Source organism: Pseudophryne corroboree, chromosome 4 (genome assembly GCF_028390025.1).
Source record: "Pseudophryne corroboree isolate aPseCor3 chromosome 4, aPseCor3.hap2, whole genome shotgun sequence".
In the NCBI taxonomy this organism is placed as follows: Eukaryota; Metazoa; Chordata; class Amphibia; order Anura; family Myobatrachidae; genus Pseudophryne; species Pseudophryne corroboree.
Genome location: NC_086447.1, coordinates 451,983,676 through 452,009,442, shown reverse-complemented (window position 1 = coordinate 452,009,442; position 25,767 = coordinate 451,983,676). Strand labels below are relative to the sequence as shown.

The 25,767-nt window shown below is 47.5% G+C and overlaps 1 protein-coding gene across 1 annotated transcript in view; it reads left to right on the top strand.

Annotated features, from left to right (window-relative positions):
* Nucleotides 1-25,767, top strand: part of MDN1 (midasin AAA ATPase 1) — a 695,825-nt gene that overhangs the window by 399,891 nt on the left and 270,167 nt on the right. The window contains exons 49-51 of the mRNA XM_063916985.1: nt 8,396-8,616; nt 15,905-16,018; nt 16,358-16,490. Coding sequence (XP_063773055.1) covers nt 8,396-8,616; nt 15,905-16,018; nt 16,358-16,490 — 468 coding nt within the window. The remainder of the gene's footprint in view (nt 1-8,395; nt 8,617-15,904; nt 16,019-16,357; nt 16,491-25,767) is intronic.

Below are 25,767 nucleotides of genomic sequence, written 5' to 3'. Positions count from 1 at the left end.
TTTTTTACACATTACGGCAGACAGCGGCCCATTTTTTACACATTACGGCAGACAGCGTCCACCTTTTTACACGTTACGGCAGACAGCGTCCCCCTTTTTTTTACACGTTACGGCAGACAGTGTCCCCCTTTTTTACACATTACGGCAGAAAGCGTCCCTTTTTTACACGTTGCAGCAGACAGCTTCCGCCTTACACCCCCCCCTCCACCCTTAGGGTGTAGTGTAGTCACTTACGTGCTGTTGCGGGCAGCGGTGGCTTCACCGGGACACGAGCGGGCGGGTGGCGGCTTCAGCAGCAGGAGTCTTGTGGGCTGCAGCAGCTTCCGAATTGCAGGGGAGGGGGGCCGGGCTGCCGCTGGGCCATTGAGAGGGCTGCCTGTCACACTGACGCCGCAGCGGCTTGAAAACGTCCTCTGAACTTGAAGTCGCCTGGACACAGGCAAGCGGGCGGCGGCGGCTTCAACTTCACAGGTGAGTGGATGGCGGCGGCTTCAGCGGGACACGGTTGTGTCCAGACGGGAGTCTAGTATTGCATTGTTACCTTTCCGCATTTTGAGTGTGTCCTCTTCTCCTTCATCTTCCTCCTTACCTTGGGCTTGTTAACTTAACTGAGCCTAGTGGCTGGGGTGGAGTATAGGGGAGAGGGAGAATGTGCTTCTAGCAAAATAAATGTATTAATTTGGTACCCAGACTACAGTTTACCACCTATACCCTTGGTCATCTTTGTTCCCTAATGGATTCCAAAAAAATTATTTAATAGGTAAACACACAAAAAATTTTGTTGCATGCCAAATTAAGCTATTGTGGTGCAGTTCAAGAATAGGTGAATAAGGATACATCTGTAGTTGCTAAGTTATCCATTGAAGTGCTGTGCATGAATAATTTATATGTATTTAAGGAATTAAGCAGTTGTTTTTCCATTCTTTGTGGCGTATGGAATGAGTTGATCCTATAATGTTATGTTTTCCTCCTCTCCACTTGAGTCTAATACTTCTATAGAATATAAGGCAGTGGTTCCTAAACGGAGTGCTGTAGCACCCTGTGGTTCCTCTGGCCACTTGGAGAATTTACAAACGAATAGTGGGCACTACTTTAAATTGATAAATTTCTCTGACGTCCTAGTGGATGCTGGGAACTCCGTAAGGTCCATGGAGAATAGACGGGCTCCGCAGGAGACTGGGCACTCTAAGAAAGAATTAGGACTACTGGTGTGCACTGGCTCCTCCCTCTATGCCCCTCCTCCAGACCCCAGTTAGAATCTGTGCCCGGCTCGAGCTGGTTGCACACTAGGGGCTGTCCTGAGCTTCTAGAAAAGAAAGTTTTTATTAGGTTTTTTATTTTCAGTGAGATCTGCTGGCAACTGACTCACTGCTACGAGGGACAGGGGAGAGAAGCGAACCTACCTGCTTGCAGCTAGCTTGGGCTTCTAGGCTACTGGACACCATTAGCTCCAGAGGGATCGAACACAGGCCCAGCCTCGGTCGTCCGGTCCCGGAGCCGCGCCGCCGTCCCCCTTGCAGAGCCAGAAGCAAGAAGAACGTCCTGGAAATCGGCGGCTGAAGACTCCGGTCTTCATTAAGGTAGCGCACAGCACTGCAGCTGTGCGCCATTGCTCCCTATGCACACCACATACTCCGGTCACTGATGGGTGCAGGGCGCTGGGGGGGGGGGGGGGCGCCCTGGGCTGCAATTAGAGTACCTTACATTGGCAAAAAGCACATAATATAGTCTAATAAACTATATATGTGCAAAAATCCCCTGCCATAATATTAATATAAGAGCGGGAGGAGCCCGACGAAAAAGGGGCGGGGCTATCTCCCTCAGCACCCTGGTGCCATTTCCTCTTCACAGCTCCGCTGGAAGACAGCTTCCCAGGCTCTCCCCTACAGTTTCCAGGCTCAAAGGGTAAAAAAGAGAGGGGGGGCACTAAATTTAGGCGCAAACTGTATTTGTATAGCTGCTATAGGGAAAATCACTTTTTGTTAGTGTAAATCCCTGTCTATATAGCGCTGTGGTGTGTGCTGGCATACTCTCTCTCTGTCTCCCCAAAGGACTTTGTGGGGTCCTGTCCTCAGTCAGAGCATTCCCTGTGTGTGTGCGGTGTGTCGGTACGGCTGTGTCGACATGTTTGATGAGGAGGCTTATGTGGAGGCGGAGCAGGTGCCGATAAATGTGATGTCACCCCCTGCGGGGTCGACACCAGAGTGGATGGATATGTGGAAGGTTTTACACGACAGTGTCAACTCCTTACATAAAAGGTTCGATGACATAACAGCTGTGGGACAGCCGGCTTCTCAGCCAGTGCCTGCCCAGGCGTCTCAAAGACCATCAGGGGCTCAAAAACGCCCGCTACCTCAGATGGCAGACACAGATGTCGACACGGAGTCTGACTCCAGTGTCGACGAGACTAATGTACATTCCACTAGGGCCATCCGTTGCTTGATTACGGCAATGAAAAAAGTGTTGCACATTTCTGACATTAACCCAGGTACCACTAAAAAGGGTATTATGTTTGGGGAGAAAAAGCAACCAGTGGTTTTTCCCCCATCAGATGAGTTGAATGAAGTGTGTGAAGAAGCGTGGGCTTCCCCTGATAAGAAACTAGTGATTTCTAAAAAGTTACTGATGGCGTACCCTTTCCCGCCAGAGGACAGGTTACGTTGGGTGACATCCCCGAGGGTGGATAAAGCGCTCACGCGCTTGTCAAAAAAGGTGGCACTGCCGTCTTAGGATACGGCCGCCTTAAAGGAGCCTGCGGATAGAAAGCAGGAGGGTATCCTGAAGCTTGTATATACACACTCAGGTACTATACTGAGACCTGCTATTGCTTCAGCATGGATGTGCAGTGCTGCAGCAGCGTGGTCTGATTCCCTGTCTGATCACATTGATTCCCTTGACAGGGACACTATATTGCTAACCATAGAGCATAATAAAGACGTAGTCTTATATATGAGAGATGCACAGAGGGATATTTGCCGGCTGGCATCTAGAATTAATGCAATGTCCATTTCTGCCAGGAGAGTATTATGGACTCGGCAGTGGACAGGTGATGCGGATTCTAAAAGGCACATGGAGGTTTTGCCTTACAAGGGTGAGGAATTGTTTGGGGATGGTCTCTCGGACCTCGTTTCCACAGCAACAGCTGGGAAGTCGACATTTTTACCTCAGGTTCCCTCACAGCCTAAGAAAGCACCGTATTATCAGGTACTGTCCTTTCGTCCCCAGAAAGGCAAGCGGGTTAAAGGCGTGTCCTTTCTGCCCAGAGGCAGGGGTAGAGGGAAAAAGCTGCACCATACAGCCAGTTCCCAAGAACAAAAATCCTCCCCTGCTTCCACTAAATCCACTGCATGACGCTGGGGCGCCCCTGGTGGAGCCAGGTGCGGTGGGGGCCCGTCTCCGGAACTTCAGCGACCGGTGGGTTCGCTCACAGGTGGATCCCTGTGTTCTACAAGTGGTATCTCAGGGATACAAGCTGGAATTCGAGACGTCTCCCCCTCGCCGTTACCTCAAATCAGCCTTGCCAGCTACTCCCCAGGACAGGGAGGTAGTGCTGGCGGCAATTCACAAGCTGTACCTCCAGCAGGTGATAATAAAAGTTCCCCTCCTTCAACAGGGACGGGGTTACTATTCCACAATGTTTGTGGTACCGAAACCAGACGGTTCGGTGAGACCCATTCTAAATTTGAAATCCTTGAACACTTTTATATAAGGAAGTTCAAGTTCAAAATGGAATCGCTCAGGGTGGTTATTGCAAGCCTGGAAGAGGGGGATTACATGGTATCACTGGACATCAAGGATGCTTACTTACATGTCCCCATTTACCCACCTCACCAGGTGTACCTCCGTTTTGTGGTACAGGACTGCCATTACCAATTCCAGACGTTGCGGTTTGGTCTGTCCACGGCACCGAGGGTATTTACCAAAGTAATGGCCGAAATGATGATACTCCTTCGAAAAAAGGGAGTTTTAATTATCCCGTACTTGGACGATCTCCTTATAAAGGCGAGGTCCAGGGAGCAGTTGTTGGTCGGAGTAGCACTATCTCAGGAAGTGCTACAACAGCATGGCTGGATCCTGAATATTCCAAAGTCGCAGCTGGTTCCTACGACGCGTCTGCTGTTCCTGCGTATGATTCTGGACACAGAACAGAAGAAGGTGTTTCTCCCGGAGGAGAAGGCCAAGGAGTTGTCATCTCTGGTCAGAGACCTCCTGAAACCAAAACAGGTGTCGGTGCATCACTGCACGCGAGTCCTGGGAAAGATGGTAGCTTCTTACGAGGCAATTCCATTCGGCAGGTTCCATGCAAGGATCTTTCAGTGGGATCTGTTAGACAAGTGGTCCGGATCGCATCTGCAGATGCATCGGCTGATCACCCTGTCCCAGAGGGCCAGGGTGTCTCTGCTGTGGTGGCTGCAGAGTGCTCATCTTCTCGAGGGCCGCAGATTTGGCATACAGGACTGGGTCCTGGTGACCCCGGATGCAAGCCTCCGAGGTTGGGGGGCAGTCACTCAGGGAAGAAACTTCCAAGGACAATGGTCGAGTCAGGAGGCTTCCCTACACATAAATATTCTGGAACTAAGGGCCATTTACAATGCCCTAAGTCAGGCAAGACCCCTGCTTCAAAACCAGCCGGTGCTGATTCAGTCAGACAACATCACGGCGGTCGCCCATGTAAACCGACAGGGCGGCACAAGAAGCAGGATGGCGATGGCAGAAGCCACAAGGATTCTCCGATGGGCGGAAAATCACGTGATAGCACTGTCAGCAGTGTTCATTCCGGGAGTGGACATCTGGGAAGCAGACTTCCTCAGCAGGCACGACCTCCACCCGGGAGAGTGGGGACTTCATCCAGAAGTCTTCCACCTGATTTTAAATCGTTGGGAAAGGCCACAGGTGGACATGATGGCGTCCCGCCTCAACAAAAAGCTAAAAAGATATTGCGCCAGGTCAAGGAACCCTCAGGCGATATCTGTGGACGCTCTAGTGACACCGTGGGTGTACCAGTCGGTTTATGTGTTCCCTCCTCTTCCTCTCATACCAAAGGTGCTGAGGATAATAAGAAAGAGAGGAGTAAGAACTATACTCATCGTTCCGGATTGGCCAAGAAGGTCTTGGTACCCGGAACTACAAGAAATTATCTCAGAGGACCCTTGGCCTCTGCCTCTCAGACAGGACCTGCTACAGCAGGGGCCCTGTCTGTTCCAAGACTTACCGCGGCTGCGTTTGACGGCATGGCGGTTGAACGCCGGATCCTGATGGAAAAGGGTATTCCGGTTGAAGTCATTCCTACGCTGATAAAAGCTAGGAAGGAAGTGACAGCAAAACATTATCACCGCATATGGCGAAAATGTTGCTTAGTGTGAGGCTATGAAGGCCCCCACAGAAGAATTTCAGCTGGGTCGATTTCTGCATTTCCTACAGTCAGGAGTGACTATGGGCCTAAAATTGGGATCCATTAAAGTCCAGATTTCGGCCCTGTCTATTTTCTTTCAAAAAGAACTGGCTTCACTGCCTGAAGTTCAGACGTTTGTTAAGGGAGTGCTGCATATTCAGCCCCCTTTTGTGCCCCCAGTGGCACCTTGGGATCTCAACGTTGTGTTGGATATCCTTAAATCACATTGGTTTGAGCCACTTCAGACCGTGGAATTAAAATATCTCACGTGGAAAGTGGTCATGCTTTTGGCCTTGGCTTCGGCTAGGCGGGTGTCAGAATTGGCGGCTTTGTCCTGTAAAAGCCCCTATCTGATCTTCCATATGGACAATTTCTCCCTAAGGTGGTATCAGCGTTTCATTTGAACCAACCTATTGTGGTGCCTGCGGCTACTCATGACTTGGAGGCTTCCAAGTTGCTGGACGTAGTCCGGGCCCTGAAAATCTATGTTTCCAGGACGGCTAGCGTCAGAAAGACTGACTCGCTGTTTATCCTGCATGCACCGAACAAGCTGGGTGCTCCTGCTTCTAAGCAGCCTATTGCTCGCTGGATCTGCTCCACGATTCAACTTGCACATTCTGCGGCTGGACTGCCGCATCCTAAATCAGTAAAAGCCCATTCCACGAGGAAGGTGGGCTCTTCTTGGGCGGCTGCCCGAGGGGTCTCGGCTTTACAACTTTGCCGAGCTGCTACCTGGTCGGGATCAAACCCTTTTGCAAAATTCTACAAGTTTGATACCCTGGCCGAGGAGGACCTTGAGTTTGCTCACTCGGTGCTGCAGAGTCATCCGCACTCTCCCGCCCGTTTGGGAGCTTTGGTATAATCCCCATGGTCCTTACGGAGTTCCCAGCATCCACTAGGACGTCAGAGAAAATAAGAATTTACTCACTGGTAATTCTATTTCTCGTAGTCCGTAGTGGATGCTGGGCGCCCGTCCCAAGTGCGGATTGTCTGCAATACTTGTATATAGTTATTGCTTAACTAAATGGTTATTGTTATGAGCCATTTGTTCAGTGAGGCTCAGTTGTTATTCATACTGTTAACTGGGTATAGTTATCACGAGTTGTACGGTGTGATTGGTGTGGCTGGTATGAGTCTTACCCGGGATTCCAAATCCTTTCCTTGTAGTGTCAGCTCTTCCTGGCACAGTTTCCCTAACTGAGGTCTGGAGGAGGGGCATAGAGGGAGGGGCCAGTGCACACCAGTAGTCCTAATTCTTTCTTAGAGTGCCCAGCCTCCTGCGGAGCCAGTCTATTCTCCATGGTCCTTACGGAGTTCCCAGCATCCACTACGGACTACGAGAAATAGAATTACCGGTGAGTAAATTCTTATTTATTCTATTGTCAGCCCACACAGGGAGGATCTGGGTATCCACCAAGAGTTAACTAAAGAAAAGGAAAATTAGTGTGGGCACTTAAAAAACAGAATGTCTATTCAGCTGCTGGTTTATCAAATAACCATTTATTAATCATAAAAGATTTTATAAAACAAGTGTGATATCACTTTAAAAGCAATAAAAATAAACAACATAGGAACAATAAAAACTAGTATTGTTTTAGCAGGGTGTACTCAGATTAGTTGGTTTGTAGGCAGAATTAATAAGGCATGCAAAAGCCGGCTGTTGGTTGCAACACGTGTGCATAACGCAAAAGCACAGTTTGTTAGTAATAATGTGGCAATCTTTGCTTGGTAATGATAATTGGCAATACTTCACCAGGTTTCAGGGTATAGATGTAATATCCACTGTAAATGCAGTGGTGCAACTGTCCTAACTGGCTTGATGCCAGCCGTGTGCCTGAGACCATATAACACAGTTCCCACAGTGCTGTTCATGCAGTCAGACTCCCCACGTTGCGGCGGTTGGTACAAGGCGATAGTACCTTTGTGCTATATAGCAGGTCCAATCTAGGAGTGGACACTGGATAGCCGCGTGCTGCGTCTAGAAGCTGTGTGGCTGAGCCCAATGGAGGAGGGTACGCCGTTAGTGGTCGCGTACTGCGACTTCCGGTTTCGGGGCGTCCAATGCGTTCCACAGTTATAGTTCCGGTCACCTGACGCGTTTCTCCTCCTACTGGGCCGGCGGTTTCATCACCACTTGCAGGGGTGCATTAAGTTGGTGATCCAGGGCAAATTCAAATTATTTAATGATCAATGTAAAAGGCAAAACTAAGTGCTTGTGGCTGCCAATCATAAAATATGTGGACAAACCGAAATGAATCCTGTCCCTCACCACATAACTGAACCTAAGAGGATATGAAATCACAATTTGCTTTTAATAATACATTTTTAGCCTAGGGGTGACGTGAAAATAATTGTGATACTCTAGTGCGCCCTGATTCAATTAAGTTTGGGATCCACTGGTACTATAAGCAGTTGAATTTATACTTTCTGATGACTCTGGGCAGATGCATTAATCCTGGAGAAGTGATAAACTGGAAGGTGATAAAGCACCAGCCAATCAGCCCCTTACTGTCAAGTTACAGGCTTGGTTAGAAAAATGACAGGAGCTGACTGGCTTGGTGCATTATCACCTTCCACTTTATCACTACTCCAGGCTTAAGGCATCTGCCCGGGTGTAGTATGGCTGACCGCCGGTCAGCATACCGACGGCGGGATCCCGGCGGGGAGGGGCGAGTGCAGCAAGCCCCTTGCGGGCTCGGTTCCCACTCTATGGGTGTCGTGGACACCCACGAGTGGAAATAGTCCCTGTTGGTCGGCATGCCGACCATCAGGATAGTAAGATGTCGGGATGCCGGAGGAGGTCATGTGACCGTCAGTCTCCCGACCGCCGGTCACATGAATACCACCCATCTGCCCAAATGTCCCTTATTGCCTGCATGTCATTCTCCATAAATGTATAGATTCACAATTGTAATTTTTCCTTGCATATATGGTGCAAGCTGCAGACAGTATTCTGACCAACATAATGGGGTTCATAATGAAACTCCTTTGCAACTATTGCAGAAAAGTTCCACTTACTGTGCAAGATCTTCAGCTGTCTGGGCCCCCATCTACTGCAGATGGTCACCGTTTTAGTCCTGTGGCGTTAGAAACACTTTGGATGGATGATCCTGCAGTTATTCAACAGTCTGTTCAGCTTGTTATTGAGAAGGCAACATCATTAGACTGGATGTTAAGGATGCGTTGGCTGTGCCATGTGGCTAAGAGACTGCCAGCTGAACTGGGTATGTTATTGCTGTATATTTTGTTTTTTGTTTTTGTCTTTATGCAATGTTTGGGGTTTTGTTTTGATTTTTGGTTTTTTTTTTTGTTTGTTTTTTGGGGTGGGGGGGGGGGGGGGGGATTTGTTACACTACCCATAATTTTGTTTTCTCTGCTGCAGCTTTATACCTTTTAATGTATATGTTCCGGGTTTTTTCTTTTCTTTTTTTGTGTACTGTGCTGCAGCACACATCAGTTGATCCGGTGTTAGTCGCGGGCTTAGACAGGGGACAGGCCAGTACGATTTCATTATCCTAGGGCCGACTGTATGCTGCTAGCGGCCGGGAGATAAGCAGAGCATGCTTTCCAGCCACTCAGTTTGTATTACAAGGATTATCAGCGTTGCAGATCAAGCTGATAGGCCGCGCTGATTATTCTTCTTATAAACGGAACGGACCCCGTGCAGGACACGGTGAGGATTGTAGTGCTACAAATTATGTACGACAGTATTGTGCATGATGATTTCAGATGCACCGCGTTTAGCATTTAAAATATACTTGAAATAGACTGTGGGATAATCCAGGGCAGATTAATTTTTGTTCAGGTGGACTGCAGGCACACAGTTCATGGCAGCTCACAGTAGCCTAGAGACAGGTAGGACATCACCTTTTGGTGCATGAAAGCCTGAACATTGAGATCCCTGTGGCTTTTATACTCCAAATAGTAATACATTAATAGCCCTTTCACACAGGCAAATTTCCGGTAATTTGCCGATTAAATAATGATAATTTTTCTTTGTGAAAGTGTCAACCCATGTTGAAATTCCCAGGACTTCGACCCAGGAATTAACCAGCGTTGGAGACCCGGGAATTTCGACCTGGGTTGACCGGTTCACACAGACAAAATACCCGTTTTGATCCGCAAATTACAGTGTCTTGACCCGGTAATTTGCTTGTCTGTGTGAAAGGGGGGTCAGGCAGGTACTGGCAAAACTACCCGGCACTGAAATGCCGGGTAAAAGACAGGATTTTCAGACACTTCTGTCTTAAAAGGGTGTAAGACAGAGGTTCCCAAACTGTGTGCCGTGGCTCCCAGGGGTGCCTCGGGACACTTGCAGGGGTGCTCTGGGTTGGTGGTCCAGGACCAATTCAAATTATTCATGGTCAATATAATAGGCAAAACCAGTGCTGGTGGCTGCCAGTCATAAAATATGTGGCCAAACAGAAGCAAATCTTGTCCCTCACCACACAACTGACCCTAAGGATAACATATAATATAAACGCAATATACTTAATGTAATATTTCTTTCTAAATTTCTCAATAAGAAATTTTTGGCCTAGGGGTGCCGTGAAAAAAATTCTGATATTCTAGGGCGCCGTGATTCAAAAAAGTTTGGAAACCACTGGTGTAAGATGTTTTGTACCTTTTCAGTAAACAAGCTTGTTGAAATGGGTCAGACCGCTCCTAAGATCACTTCTTCTGAATTAGGTACACATTCTTGTTTTGTGATGGATACAAATACATTTTATCGTTCAGATTTGTTTGCTATACTTGAGTATTTTTCTCTTACGTCCTAGAGGATGCTGGGGTCTCCGTAAGGACCTTGGGATAGACGGGCTCCGCAGGAGACATGGGCACTAGGAAAGAACTTTAGGTATGGGTGTGCACTGGCTCCTCCCTCTATGCCCCTCCTCCAGACCTCAGTTTATTACTGTGCCCAGAGGAGACTGGGTGCATTACAGGGAGCTCTCCTGAGTTTCCTGGAAAGAAAGTATTTTGTTAGGTTTTTTATTTTCAGGGAGCCTGCTGGCAACAGACTCCCTGCATCGAGGGACTGAGGTGAGAGAAACAGACCTACTTTACTTTAATGTTAGGCTCTGTTTCTTAGGGTACTGGACACCATTAGCTCCAGAGGGAATAGAACGCAGGTCTCACCCTCGCCGTTCGTCCCAGAGCCGTGCCGCTGTCCTCCTCGCAGAGCCGGAAGATAGAAGCTGGGTGAGTATGTGAAGAAAGAAGACTTCAGAGGCGGCAGAAGACTTCAGATCTTCATAGAGGTAACGCTGTGCGCCATTGCTCCCACACAGCACACACACAGCAGTCACTGTAAGGGTGCAGGGCGCAGGGGGGGCGCCCTGGGCAGCAATAAGGACCTCCAAATCTGGCAATAAGCATATATACAGGCTGGGCACTGTATATAAAAGAGATCCCCCGCCAGTTTTTGAATTTTTCAGCGGGACCGAAGCCCGCCACTGAGGGGGTGGAGCTTGTTACTCAGCACTCACCAGCGCCATTTTCTCCACAGCACACCGCTGAGAGGAAGCTCCCCGGACTCTCCTCTGCTTACCACGGTGAAAGAGAGTTTTAAAGGGGGGCACACAATTTGGCGCAAATAGATAATTACAGCGCTACCTAGATAAACATATAGTGGGTTGTTGTTGTTTTTTTTCCTGGGTCATTAGCGCTGGGTGTGTGCTGGCATACTCTCTCTCTGTCTCTCCAAAGGGCCTTGTGGGGGATCTGTCTTCAGATAAGAGGTTTCCGTGAGTGTGTGGTGTGTCGGTACGCGTGTGTCAGCATGTCTGAGGTAGAAGGCTTTCCTAGCGAGGAGGTGGAGCAAATGAATGTGGTGTCTCCGTCGGCAACACCGACACCTGACTGGATGGATATGTGGAATGTTTTAAGTGCTAATGTGAATTTATTGCACAAAAGGTTGGACAAAGCTGAGTCCAGGAATTATGCAGAGAGTCAGTCCCTGCCTGCCCCTATGTCGCAGGGACCCTCGGGGTCTCAAAAGCGCCCACTATCCCAAATAGTAGACACTAATACCGACACGGATTCTGACTCCAGTGTCGACTACGATGATGCAAAGTTACAGCCAAAATTGGCTAAAAGTATTCAATATATGATTATTGCAATGAAGGATGTTTTACATATCACAGAGGAACCCCCTGTCCCTGACACGAGGGTACACATGTATAAGGAAAAGAAACCTGAGGTAACCTTTACCCCTTCTCATGAGCTGAACGAGTTATTTGAAAAGGCGTGGGAATCTCCAGACAAGAAAATGGCGTATCCTTTCCCGGCTAAGGACAGGATGCGGTGGGAATCCTCCCCAAGGGTAGACAAAGCGTTGACACGCTTATCCTAGAAGGTAGCACTGCCCCATCCCAAGATACGGCTACCCTCAGGGATCCTGCTGATCGCAAGCAGGAGGCTACCTTAAAGTCCATTTACACACACTCTGGTACCTTACTCAGACCGGCGATAGTTTCGGCTTGGGTTTGTAGCGCTGTAGCAGCGTGGACAGATACCTTTATCGGCGGAATTGGATACCCTGGATAAGGATACCATTTTATTGACCCTGGGTCATATTAAAGATGCTGTCTTATATATATGAGGGATGCTCAAAGAGACATTGGCCTATTGGGTTCTAGAGTCAACGCTATGTCGATTTCTGCTAGACTAGTCCTATTGACCCGGCAATGGACAGGTGATGCCGACTCAAAGAGGCATATGGAGGTTTTACCTTACAAGGGTGAGGAATTGTTTGGGGAAGGTCTCTCGGACCTGGTCTCCACAGCTACGGCAGGTAAATCAAATTTTTTGCCTTATATTCCCTCACAGCCTAAGGAAGCGCCACATTATCAAATGCAGTCCTTTCGGTCAAATAAAAACAAAAGAGTACGAGGATCGTCCTTTCTTGCCAGAGGTAAGGGCAGAGGAAAAAAAGCTGCCATCCACAGCTAGTTCCCAGGAGCAGAAGTCCTCCCCGACCTCTACAAAATCCACCGCATGACACTGGGGCTCCGCTGAGGGAGTCCGCCCCAGTGGGGGCACGTCTTCGACTTTTCAGCCACATCTGGGTTCACTCACAGGTGGATCCCTGTGCAATAGAAATTGTTTCCCAGGGTTACAAGCTGGAATTCGAAGAGGTGCCTCCTCGCCGGTTTTTCAAATCGGCCCTACCAGCTTCTCCCCCAGAAAGGGAGATAGTTTTAAATGCAATTCACAAATTGTGTCTTCAACAGGTGGTGGTCAAAGTTCCCCTGCTTCAACAAGGGAGGGGGTATTACTCAACCCTATTTGTAGTCCCGAAACGGGACAGTTCGGTCAGACCCATTTTAAATTTAAAATCCTTGAACCTATACTTGAAAAGGTTCAAGTTCAAGATGGAATCGCTCAGAGCGGTCATCGCCAGCCTAGAAGGGGGGGATTTTATGGTATCCCTGGACATAAAGGATGCATACCTTCATGTTCCCATATATCCAACTCATCAGGCGTACCTGAGATTTGCGGTACAGGATTGTCATTACCAATTTCAGACGTTGCCGTTTGGGCTTTCCACGGCCCCGAGGATTTTCACCAAGGTAATGGCGGAAATGATGGTGCTCCTGCGCAAGCAGGGTGTCACAATTATCCCGTACTTGGACGATCTCCTCATAAAAGCGAGATCACGAGAGCAGTTGTTGAACAGCGTGTCACTTTCACTGAAGGTGTTACAACAACACGGCTGGATTCTCAATATCCCGAAGTCATAGTTAGTTCCTACGACTTGTTTGACCTTCTTAGGCATGATTCTGGATATGGACCAGAAAAGGGTTTATCTTCCGATAGAAAAGTCCCAGGAACTCATGACTCTGGTCAGGGACCTATTGAAGCCAAAACAGGTGTCAGTGCATCACTGCACTCGAGTCCTGGGGAAGATGGTGGCATCTTGCGAGGCCATTCCCTTCGGCAGGTTCCATGCGAGGACCTTCCAATGGGACCTACTGGACAAGTGGTCCGGGTCACATCTACAGATTCATCAGTTGATCACCCTGTTCCCCAGGGCAAGGGTGTCTCTCCTGTGGTGGCTACAGAGTGCTCACCTTCTAGAGGGTCGCAGGTTCGCAATTCAGGACTGGATTCTGGTAACCACGGACGCGAGCCTCCAAGGTTGGGGAGCAGTCACACAGGGAAGAAACTTCCAAGGTCTTTGGTCAAGCCAGGAGACTTGTCTTCACATCAACGTCCTGGAGCTGAGGGCCATATACAACGCCCTTCGTCAAGCCGAGACTTGGCTTTGCGACCTACCGGTTCTGATTCAGTCAGACAACATCACTGCAGTGGCTCATGTAAATCGCCAGGGCGGCACAAGGAGCAGAGTGGCAATGGCGGAAGCCACCAGGATTCTTCGCTGGGCGGAAAATCATGTAAGCGCACTGTCAGCAGTGTTAATTCCGGGAGTGGACAACTGGGAAGCAGACTTCCTCAGCAGACACGATCTACATCCAGGAGAGTTGGGACTTCATCAGGAAGAATTCCCACAGATTGCAAGTCAGTGGGGACTGCCCCAGATAGACATGATGGCGTCCCGCCTCAACAGAAAACTACAGAGGTATTGCGCCAGGTCAAGAGACCCTCAGGCGGTGGCAGTGGACGCCTTCGTGACACCGTGGGTATTCCAGTCGGTCTATGTGTTTCCTCCTCTTCCTCTCATCCCCAAGGTGTTTAGAATAATAAGAAAAAGAGGAGTACAGACAATTCTCATTGTTCCGGATTGGCCACGAAGGGCCTGGTATCCGGATCTGCAGGAAATGCTCACAGAAGATCCGTGGCCTCTTCCTCTAAGACAGGACCTGTTACAACAGGGACCCTGTCTGTTCCAAGACTTACCGCGGCTGCGTTTGACGTCATGGCGGTTGAACGCCGGATCCTAGCGGAAAAGGGCATTCCGGATGAGGTCATTCCTACTCTGATAAAGGCTAGGAAGGACGTGACAGCAAAACATTATCACCGTATATGGCGGAAGTATGTTTCTTGGTGTGAGGCCAGGAATGCGCCTATGGAAGAATTCCATCTGGGCCGTTTCCTTCACTTCCTACAGACTGGAGTGAATTTTGCCCTAAAATTAGGCTCCATAAAGGTTCAGATTTCGGCCCTATCCATTTTCTTTCAGAAGGAATTGGCTTCTCTCCCAGAAGTACAGACTTTTGTGAAGGGAGTGCTGCATATTCAGCCTCCTTTTGTACCTCCAGTGGCACCTTGGGACCTGAACGTGGTGTTGTTTCCTTAAGTCACACTGGTTTGAACCACTTAAGACGGTGGAGTTAAAATATCTCACTTGGAAAGTGGTCATGTTGTTAGCCTTGGCTTCGGCTAGGCGAGTGTCGGAGTTGGCGGCTTTGTCTCATAAAAGCCCTTATTTAGTTTTCCATATGGATAGATCGGAATTGCGGACCCGTCCTCAATTCTTGCCAAAGGTGGTTTCGTCTTTTCATATGAACCAACCTTTTGTGGTGCCTGTGGCTACGCGAGACTTGGAGGATTCCGAGTCTCTTGATGTGATCAGGGCTTTGAAAATGTACGTGGCCAGAACGGCTAGGGTCAGGAAAACAGAAGCACTGTTTATCCTGTATGCAGCCGACAAGGCTGGCGCTCCTGCTTCCAAGCAGACTATTGCTCGCTGGATCTGTAACACGATTCAGCAGGCTCATTCTACGGCTGGATTGCCGTTACCAAAATCAATAAAGGCCCATTCCACCAGGAAAGTGGGCTCTTCTTGGGCAGCTGCCCGAGGGGTCTCGGCATTACAGCTGTGCCGTGCCGCTACTTGGTCGGGTTCAAAACTTTTGCAAAATTCTACAAGTTTGATACCCTGGCTGAGGAGGACCTCCTGTTTGCTCAATCGGTGCTGCAGAGTCATCCGCACTCTCCCGCCCGTTTGGGAGCTTTGGTATGATCCCCATGGTCCTTACGGAGTCCCCAGCATCCTCTAGGACGTAAGAGAAAATAAGATTTTAAACCTACCGGTAAATCTTTTTCTCCTAGTCCGTAGAGGATGCTGGGCGCCCGTCCCAAGTGCTGACTATTTCTGCAAGACTTGTATATAGTTTTTGCTTACATAAGGGTTATGATAGTGTTCCTCAGTCTCGGACTGATGCTGTGTTGTTTCGTACTGTGAACTGGTTGGTATATCCCAAGTTATACGGTGTGGATGGTGTGGACTGTTATTAATCTTGCCCTTAGATTAACTAAAATCCTTTCCTCGTACTATCCGTCTTCTCTGGGCACAGTTTCTCTAACTGAGGTCTGGAGGAGGGGCATAGAGGGAGGAGCCAGTGCACACCCATACCTAAAGTTCTTTCTTAGTGCCCATGTCTCCTGCGGAGCCCGTCTATCCCATGGTCCTTACGGAGACCCCAGCATACTCTACGGACTAGGAGAAAAAGATTTACCGGTAGGTTTAAAATCTTATTATTTACTTATATTGATGCAAAATATGCATTATAGAACTCTGTTCTTTCTGTCTAATCTCAATATGAACAGATCACATACGAGCAGAGATAGATGCTGGAGCACATGCTTTGAACAGATTTTACTCTAGTTCACTTCCCAAAGAATTGAGCAGTGTTATGAAATGCCTCCACACTTCAGTATTGGGTAAGTGACCGACTGTTACCTACCTAGCGATTCTATGTTTAACCACTTACTGTAACTGGCATGGTCGACAGATCACATGCGATCGTGCCGCCCCACTGTGTCCCCCAGCTTTTGACGAGGAGATCTGTTCAGATTTGCATAATATAAAATTTGAATATTTTAAATATACTATTTAACCTATATTGAATACATGTAAAAAATAATAATAATGGTACGAATGGTTTTGAAGGGAAAAATTGTCAGTTAATTGGTTAATATGCATAGAACTGAGTAATGTACTGTATAAGCATGTCCATTTACAGTACACTTAATAGCACCCTTGGTTCATTGCTTTTACAGATGAGAATTGCATCCCACTGGATATTCGCTGGAATATGCAATTATTGGACAAAATGAAACATTCCCTTAGCCTTCATACTGGCATACAGCCAGACAAGGATCTTTTTGGGCAGTTAGACAGTGTAATAAGCAGGTAAGCAGAAATGTGTATTTCAATCATTAGAACTTTGTCGTTATGGCAGACTTAAGTGGTCATTCTAGAAAATGTGTTATTGGTCACACACTGGCCGTTCTTGGTGCTCAGTACAAGCTCCACTCATTAGTCACTTTCCAGATTGAGCACATGCTGCTCAGAGTTCTATCTGGGCCAAATTACTTGATTGTGGGTTTCTGCTGTTATTCTTATACATTATTTCTGCTGCGGGGTACACTGGGCTCCACAAGGAATAACATCGGGGTTTAGAGTAGGATCTTGATCCGAGGCACCAACAGGCTCAAAGCTTTAACTGTTCCCAAGATGCACAGCACTGCCTCCTCTATAACCACTCCTCCGTGCCCAGGAGCTCAGTTTGTAAGTTGGTGCCTTGCAGTAAGCAGGCAATCAACGGGAGCTGCCTTTGCAGCCCATATTATAGCTTTTATTGAAGAAAAGAAGAGAGAATACTTTCAAGACTTCAAGGGCTGCAGCTTTTATGTATGTCAGATGACATGCTCAGCTGCAGCTCCATCACTCCCCCAGCAGCGCTGTATACTCCCGCGCCCTGGTTGCCCGGTCACTACAGAGGAGGCTCCGGTGTCCTTCTCGTTAGTCTCACACACCCGCTGCTGCCCTCCAGGATCGCGTGGCCGCAGGTACAAGGGGAGGTAAGGGTTCTCTTTGGCCGCAGTAAACCGCGATCCGATGCGGCCGTGGGAGGCGGGCTGCGTGCGCTGGCATGGACACTGTTACTGGGCAGCCGCTCCACTAGCCGCTGGGACACTGGGCACAGGTGGGGTTTTTTCCTCTCATAAAACCCTATTTTTAATATCCCACAGCGCCCGGTGGAGAAGCCAGCAGGGGGAGAAGGCCTAACCTGTAGCCCCTTCCCCAGCCCCAGGGCGCCATTTCAGTGAATGTTCCCGCCCTGGAGCTGCATATCTCTCCCTCACTCCCTGTCAGCAGCCATCAAACCGGAACTGAGCTGTTCCTGGGATTGCTGGGGCAAATCCCCCTCTGTAAAGCCGCCTGATCGCCAGCGCTGTGCATTTTACAGGACACTTGAGTATTCTGCCTGTCACTGGGACAGTGTTAGTTAAGAAAGAGTGCATACATTCAGGGCTGTGTGGTACAAACACCCTGTGATATACATCCAGTATCTACAGTGCTTTGTTATATCTATTGTGAACATATATAGCCATACTGAGTATTACTTTGTATTGCTAGTCCAGTGCAGTTTTATGGTGCATAATTTCTGCATGGTACGCTTGTGACTATATATGTGTGTGTGCATGTAGCTGCTGCATGGCTGCAATAATGGGTATTTCACTAAGCGTGCTACTCTTATATTCCATAACCTGAGGGGGCTAAGTGTATCAGGTTTTCTGTATAATATAGGTTTTTCACAAGTTATTCTTGCTGTGTATTTTTCCTTGTGATTTATAGTCACCATATATCTCTTGGATTCCCGGTTTGTGCTGACACAGTCACACTTCACTGGGAGTTCTTGCTAGGTATATCGCTGGTCAGATTTGTACCAGGTTGTGCTTTTTGTTATGTCGGCTAACGGAGGTAACGGAGCTGGGGCTTCTCCCACATTACGTGGTGGCGATGCCACAGACATTTTGGAGGAAAATTTGTCAGTGGAGATTTCAGGTTCAGTGTGTTCCTTACCCCCCAGTGTGTCTGTAGCACCGGGGGCAACAAATGACCCACCTTGGGCTACCTTTTCCACGCATTTAAACACGCTAACTAAATTGGCGCCACCTGTGCCAATGCAGCAGTTTATGGTCCTTACTATTAATTAGAGATGAGCGCCTGAAATTTTTCGGGTTTTGTGTTTTGGTTTTGGGTTCGGTTCCGCGGCCGTGTTTTGGGTTCGACCGCGTTTTGGCAAAACCTCACCGAATTTTTTTTGTCGGATTCGGGTGTGTTTTGGATTCGGGTGTTTTTTTCAAAAAACCCTAAAAAACAGCTTAAATCATAGAATTTGGGGGTCATTTTGATCCCATATTATTATTAACCTCAAAAACCATAATTTCCACTCATTTTCAGTCTATTCTGAATACCTCACACCTCACAATATTATTTTTAGTCCTAAAATTTGCACCGAGGTCGCTGGATGACTAAGCCAAGCGACCCTAGTGGCCGACACAAACACCTGGCCCATCTAGGAGTGGCACTGCAGTGTCACGCAGGATGTCCCTTCCAAAAAACCCTCCCCAAACAGCACATGACGCAAAGAAAAAAAGAGGCGCAATGAGGTAGCTGACTGTGTGAGTAAGATAAGCGACCCTAGTGGCCGACACAAACACCGGGCCCATCTAGGAGTGGCACTGCAGTGTCACGCAGGATGGCCCTTCCAAAAAACCCTCCCCAAACAGCACATGACGCAAAGAAAAAAAGAGGCGCAATGAGGTAGCTGTGTGAGTAAGATTAGCGACCCTAGTGGCCGACACAAACACCGGGCCCATTTAGGAGTGTCACTGCAGTGTCACGCAGGATGTCCCTTCCAAAAAACCCTCCCCAAACAGCACATGACGCAAAGAAAATAAGAGGCGCAATGAGGTAGCTGTGTGAGTAAGATTAGCGACCCTAGTGGCCGACACAAACACCGGGCCCATCTAGGAGTGGCACTGCAGTGTCACGCAGGATGGCCCTTCCAAAAAACACTCCCCAAACAGCACATGACGCAAAGAAAAAAAGAGGCGCAATGAGGTAGCTGTGTGAGTAAGATTAGCGACCCTAGTGGCCGACACAAACACCGGGCCCATCTAGGAGTGGCACTGCAGTGTCACGCAGGATGGCCCTTCCAAAAAACACTCCCCAAACAGCACATGACGCAAAGAAAAAAAGAGGCGCAATGAGGTAGCTGACTGTTGTGAGTAAGATAAGCGACCCTAGTGGCCGACACAAACACCGGGCCCATCTAGGAGTGGCACTGCAGTGTCACGCAGGATGGCCCTTCCAAAAAACCCTCCCCAAACAGCACATGACGCAAAGAAAAATAAAAGAAAAAAGAGGTGCAAGATGGAATTGTCCTTGGGCCCTCCCACCCACCCTTATGTTGTATAAACAAAACAGGACATGCACACTTTAACCAACCCATCATTTCAGTGACAGGGTCTGCCACACGACTGTGACTGATATGACGGGTTGGTTTGGACCCCCCCCCATAAAAGAAGCAATTAATCTCTCCTTGCACAAACTGGCTCTACAGAGGCAAGATGTCCACCTCATCATCATCCTCCGATATATCACCGTGTACATCCCCCTCCTCACAGATTATCAATTCGTCCCCACTGGAATCCACCATCTCAGCTCCCTGTGTACTTTGTGGAGGCAATTGCTGCTGGTCAATGTCTCCGCGGAGGAATTGATTATAATTCATTTTAATGAACATCATCTTCTCCACATTTTCTGGATGTAACCTCGTACGCCGATTGCTGACAAGGTGAGCGGCGGCACTAAACACTCTTTCGGAGTACACACTTGTGGGAGGGCAACTTAGGTAGAATAAAGCCAGTTTGTGCAATGGCCTCCAAATTGCCTCTTTTTCCTGCCAGTATAAGTATGGACTGTGTGACGTGCCTACTTGGATGCGGTCACTCATATAATCCTCCACCATTCTTTCAATGGTGAGAGAATCATATGCAGTGACAGTAGACGACATGTCCGTAATCGTTGTCAGGTCCTTCAGTCCGGACCAGATGTCAGCATCAGCAGTCGCTCCAGACTGCCCTGCATCACCGCCAGCGGGTGGGCTCGGAATTCTGAGCCTTTTCCTCGCACCCCCAGTTGCGGGAGAATGTGAAGGAGGAGATGTTGACAGGTCGCGTTCCGCTTGACTTGACAATTTTCTCACCAGCAGGTCTTTCAACCCCAGCAGACTTGTGTCTGCCGGAAAGAGAGATCCAAGGTAGGCTTTAAATCTAGGATCGAGCACGGTGGCCAAAATGTAGTGCTCTGATTTCAACAGATTGACCACCCGTGAATCCTTGTTAAGCGAATTAAGGGCTCCATCCACAAGTCCCACATGCCTAGCGGAATCGCTCTGTGTTAGCTCCTCCTTCAATGTCTCCAGCTTCTTCTGCAAAAGCCTGATGAGGGGAATGACCTGACTCAGGCTGGCAGTGTCTGAACTGACTTCACGTGTGGCAAGTTCAAAGGGCAGCAGAACCTTGCACAACGTTGAAATCATTCTCCACTGCGCTTGAGACAGGTGCATTCCACCTCCTATATCGTGCTCAATTGTATAGGCTTGAATGGCCTTTTGCTGCTCCTCCAACCTCTGAAGCATATAGAGGGTTGAATTCCACCTCGTTACCACTTCTTGCTTCAGATGATGGCAGGGCAGGTTCAGTAGTTTTTGGTGGTGCTCCAGTCTTCTGTACGTGGTGCCTGTACGCCGAAAGTGTCCCGCAATTCTTCTGGCCACCGACAGCATCTCTTGCACGCCCCTGTCGTTTTTTAAATAATTCTGCACCACCAAATTCAAGGTATGTGCAAAACATGGGACGTGCTGGAATTTGCCCATATTTAATTGACAATGCTAAATTCCTTTGTCGTATAAACAACCCTTTATGAAGCTAAGAACACTGTACGCTGTTTACTTAAGAAGTACCGTAATGGTACGCTAGTTGCGTAACGATCGCTCAGCCGTAGGCGAGACGCTCAAGCGTCACGTTCGCTCACGGCCCAGGGATCACAGGACACGTTATTGGCTATGACTAGAGTAATGATTCGCTATGGCGTAGCTTACGCTCGAGACCACGAGGAGGTCACCAGCGGCGCAGACGCTCACAACGCTATACCTTAATGTTTAAACCTTATACCAAAGAAATACAAAGAATACCTTAATGTGAGTACAGGGTGTAAGTGCAACCTTGTGTAACCTGACTAACTACAAAGCTGCTTGAGCGTCACCGACGCTCAAGTGAACACTTAACGCTATAGAAAACACACAGATACTGGTTTAGGTTCCAAAGCCTATTAACTGTATTATATCTAATATACTTGTAAAAGGGGATAACAGTACAAATGATACACTACAATATAACAGAGACTTCCTAACCACAGAACTAAAATACAAAAAGACAATACTACTCTGACCTAAATGAAATACAATACAATACTATAATACTATGGGAGATATAAGAGAAAAGAGGAGAGAGAGGGAGAGAGAGAGAGAAAGATAGAGAGAAGTTGGCTCACAGAAAGACAATGATTACGGAGAGAAACTTACGCACAAGGGGAAACGATCGCATGCGCCTGGACATCCAGCACCCGATTTTCAGCAATGAGAACCGTTGAAGAGTGAGAGCTGGATGTGGTCGGCCTGCCTATTTATGCCCCACACACAATGCAATCTCCTGGTCCTACAATCCCATTGTCCATTGGCCGAAGGAATTCGGCCCTGTATCATAACAAAAGGTCATAGGGTGATTCATACAGGTGGGCTGTGACGATTTCCAACAGCTCAGGTGGGTGGGAAACTGGGTTTCCCGCCGCATACCTGAGTATGTGTAAATAATAGAAATGGACATAAACTTCTTATGTCCATAACTATTCGCACGAGCGATTAATACGCTCCAAACCAACACCGGAATATTGCTAATTAAATACTCTTCCGATGGGTACCAAACACTGCTGTATGATTCCTGTTAGACCCTTCGTACGATATAAAGAGGGATTCCTCAGCTCTGGGACATTGTATTTTAACCAAACTTTCAGAATCTATCAAAGGGACCATGATCTATAAACTACATTAATTGTGAAAATATGTAACGAATGAGTCGCACGCTACGACTACATAAACTCTACCGTAAATACGCATACCGCGCCTGCGAGTGCACGCTATTGCGGGTATGCGCCTCCACGGGAGAGCATACGCACGCGCAGCGCGGACCAGTGTGCGGTGCAAATATGGCAACGTGCATTGAGACATTTTTCTGACTTTGACAGTCCACCCTTTGGCAGTCAATAATAACTGCCACAAAACATTTAAGGAGAAAAATGCAAGTCAGGGGTTAATTGATTTCCATGGTTGGGTAAGGGAGGAGAGAGGAGAAGGTGTGAAGAGGGTATGACCTAGTGAGATAGCAGAAGCATGTGTGTATGAATCCATGTTTGGGGGGTCATGTATCATCGTGCCGTACGTGTTGTAAATCAAGCTTCGAGGTATTGCGAAGTATACATTTGAATTCCTTCTTATCCTGTGGTACAGGTCTGTGGATGGGCTGTCAAACTTTACCGAGCTCTTTTCGGATTTTGAACAAAATGGGGAGCACATTTTAGTTGATGATACATGAATGGGGGAGGTATGTGGTTGCTGATATCTGTGCCTGTATTCCCTATCGTCTATGTGTGTCATTACCTGAGGGTTGTAGAGATGAAGATAAAGAACACTTATGGAAAATGCAATGATATTCTATGTCAGGGAAATGTACATCTGTCGTCGAAGTTGTGTTCGGTATCTGTTGAGAGTCGTCTTCTTTGCGCTGTATTGCTCCTTGGGCATGAGCAAATAGCTTTGTCTGAGCCATCAGATTTACAAAAAATGTTGGGCTAGCGTGAGTTTAAAAGTACTAGGGAAACTGGGGATCCATGGCAAAGTTCATCAAGTGTCCATATTTAAAGTTGTCAAATCTTCTTCTTTGGTCAATCCGTTGTCTGTATACATCTCGTCTCGTCAGCTTCCTCGTCCAAGGGGGTCTTTGTATCTTGGAGAAAAAGCAGAAAAACAGGTGAAAGAAACGGACCGTATAATCGCATTTTCATCACATCCTGGTTTCTATCATTGGGTCATAAATCAAATCCAGGTTAATTACGGTTTCCTCACTCCTCAAGCTCATCACTTTTGTACTTTGTTTGCACCTCATTAAAGCCTGCCCGCATCTAAATATCAATCCAATCGATATAATGACACCCAAGATACATAGTAGAAACTTTCCAACATCCATTATGACTCCTTGAGCCCAGTCTCCCAAACCGGAGAACCAATTTCGCGGGTTCAACCATGACACCCAACCAGTCAGCTCATTACCTACAGCAGCAAGGGTGAGATTGTGTTTTCGACGAAATTCCCACTTCAATTGGAGAATATCGTCCATCTTTTGGTCTATGACCTCTACCGGGTCCTCGGTGCTATTTGTGATATACGTGCAACACTTTATGCCGTACTGTGTTGCCAATGTAACACAATATCCGCCTGTTACTGCTGTAAGATAATTAAGAACCATCCTATGCTGAACTAGTTCTGTTTTGTAAGCTTGAAGTTCTCTTCCAGTGTATCTAAACGTGTCATCATACATTTCAGTGATATTATCTAACAAATTGGCGAGTGCGGAAATGTATCTATAATTCATCACTCCTCGAGCTGTACGAGTGAAATCTAACGCTACCAGAACCTGAATCCCGGTGGATTCATGGATAAGATCAGAGGCCGGATGCTCTAACCTTTCTGACAGTTGTCTTTTAACTCGGTGCTCGTAATGAGTGTGAGTATAAGGAGCTTGGGCACCACGGTGTATGTCCTTCATTTTGTCATGTGTTACAGTCATCACTTCAGGCAATACTTTTCCAATATAACACAATCCTTCAGAGTTTGGGGCAAGCCACTTGTACGCCTTTCTCCCGCATATGAAATATGCATCATCGGGGAGAACATAAGGGACGGAGAAGGACATGACCATGTTACAGACCTTCCAGGTGAAATCTCCTGACCCTAATTCTTCCATCTGCCTAATGCACGTATCGGTTTGTACGATATGTGCACAGTATCCTGGTGATACCTCTCCAACTCTAGTAATCCTATTTCCTAAGGTATATCGATACCGGAAAGATTTTCCTCTACTGGTTATGTGGCGTACGAGCTCTGTATCTGTAGGCATTCTATCTGCTCTGTGTGAAAAGGTCATGGTAAGGTTGCTCCATGACACTTCCCAATTTCACGGTTTTCTGGGATTGGAGATGTTAAAACATATGAGGGACCTATCCACATGGTATTGGTGGAGCTTCAAACTAGGAGGGCTGGAGATGTTAAACCTCCGATCCACCGGTCTCCCACCACTTAGCTCAAGTACCTCCCCTAACGTTAAAGGAAATGGTACTAGCCCTGATTTGCTGTGACCCTGAGGTACTTGAGAGCATACCCAACAATCTGTTTGGTTTAACACGTTACCCACTAGAGAGTGATAGTCACTCAATGGATGCCGGTCCATATGGATATTAAAACTAGATTGGCATTTCTTTATGCATCCATCTTCAACCAGATTATCACAGAGCCTACAGATACAATTTTCTTCAGCTAACAATCCATCACAATTTCTTCTATCGGATCGTTTTCTGATACTCGCCTTTGCTTGTTGGTTTGGTTGATCTTGGAAAACTACGCCTCCATCATCATAATCGGAACCCATTCCAGAACCTCTCTCGACCTCTATGGTACTCTCGCCGGAACAGACTGCTCTGGTCAACATCATGGTTAACATCAAAATCCGGATCACAGTCTCTTGGGGCAAGTCCATCTTTGAGGAAAAAATAGAGAAGAATGAGAAGGGGGAAAAAGAAATCTTAAGGGAGAGGGGCTGGGAAGTGGAGAAAAACAATAAAAGGGAGAAGGGAGTCGACAACTGCTTTCGGTCTTCAAGGCTCAGGTGCCGCCTCAGTCCTCCTGGAACAGACACTCCAGTGATACAACCTCTACCGTCTGTTCCTTATCACGGGACTTCTCTGGATCGGCAACCTTTTTGCAGTGGGATGAATGGACCCAAGTCTCTCTCTCAGCAACCTTCAATGCTGTGGTGCTAGTCAATAAGACCTGGTATGGTCCTTCCCATCTATCAATAAGACAACCTGAGCGTAGAAAATTTCGTATCATTACATAATCCCCAGGTTCAATGTCATGACAATTACTATCTGGTAAATCAGGAATCACCAAGTTCAGATTATCATTTTGATTCCTCAACTGTTTACTCATGTTAATCAAGTATTTTACAGTTACTTCATTGTTACATTTCAAATCATCCTGAGGGTTAATCATGACATGCGGTTGTCGACCAAACAGAATTTCAAAAGGGGACAGGTTAAGAGGGGACCTGGGAGTGGTTCTGATGCTATACAAAACAATGGGTAAAGCTTCTGGCCACGTCAATCCTGTCTCTGCCATTACTTTACTCAATTTATTTTTAATAGTGCTGTTCACTCTTTCGACCTTCGCACTCGCCTGTGGACGGTACGGAGTGTGCAGCTTACTATCAATTCCCATCAACTT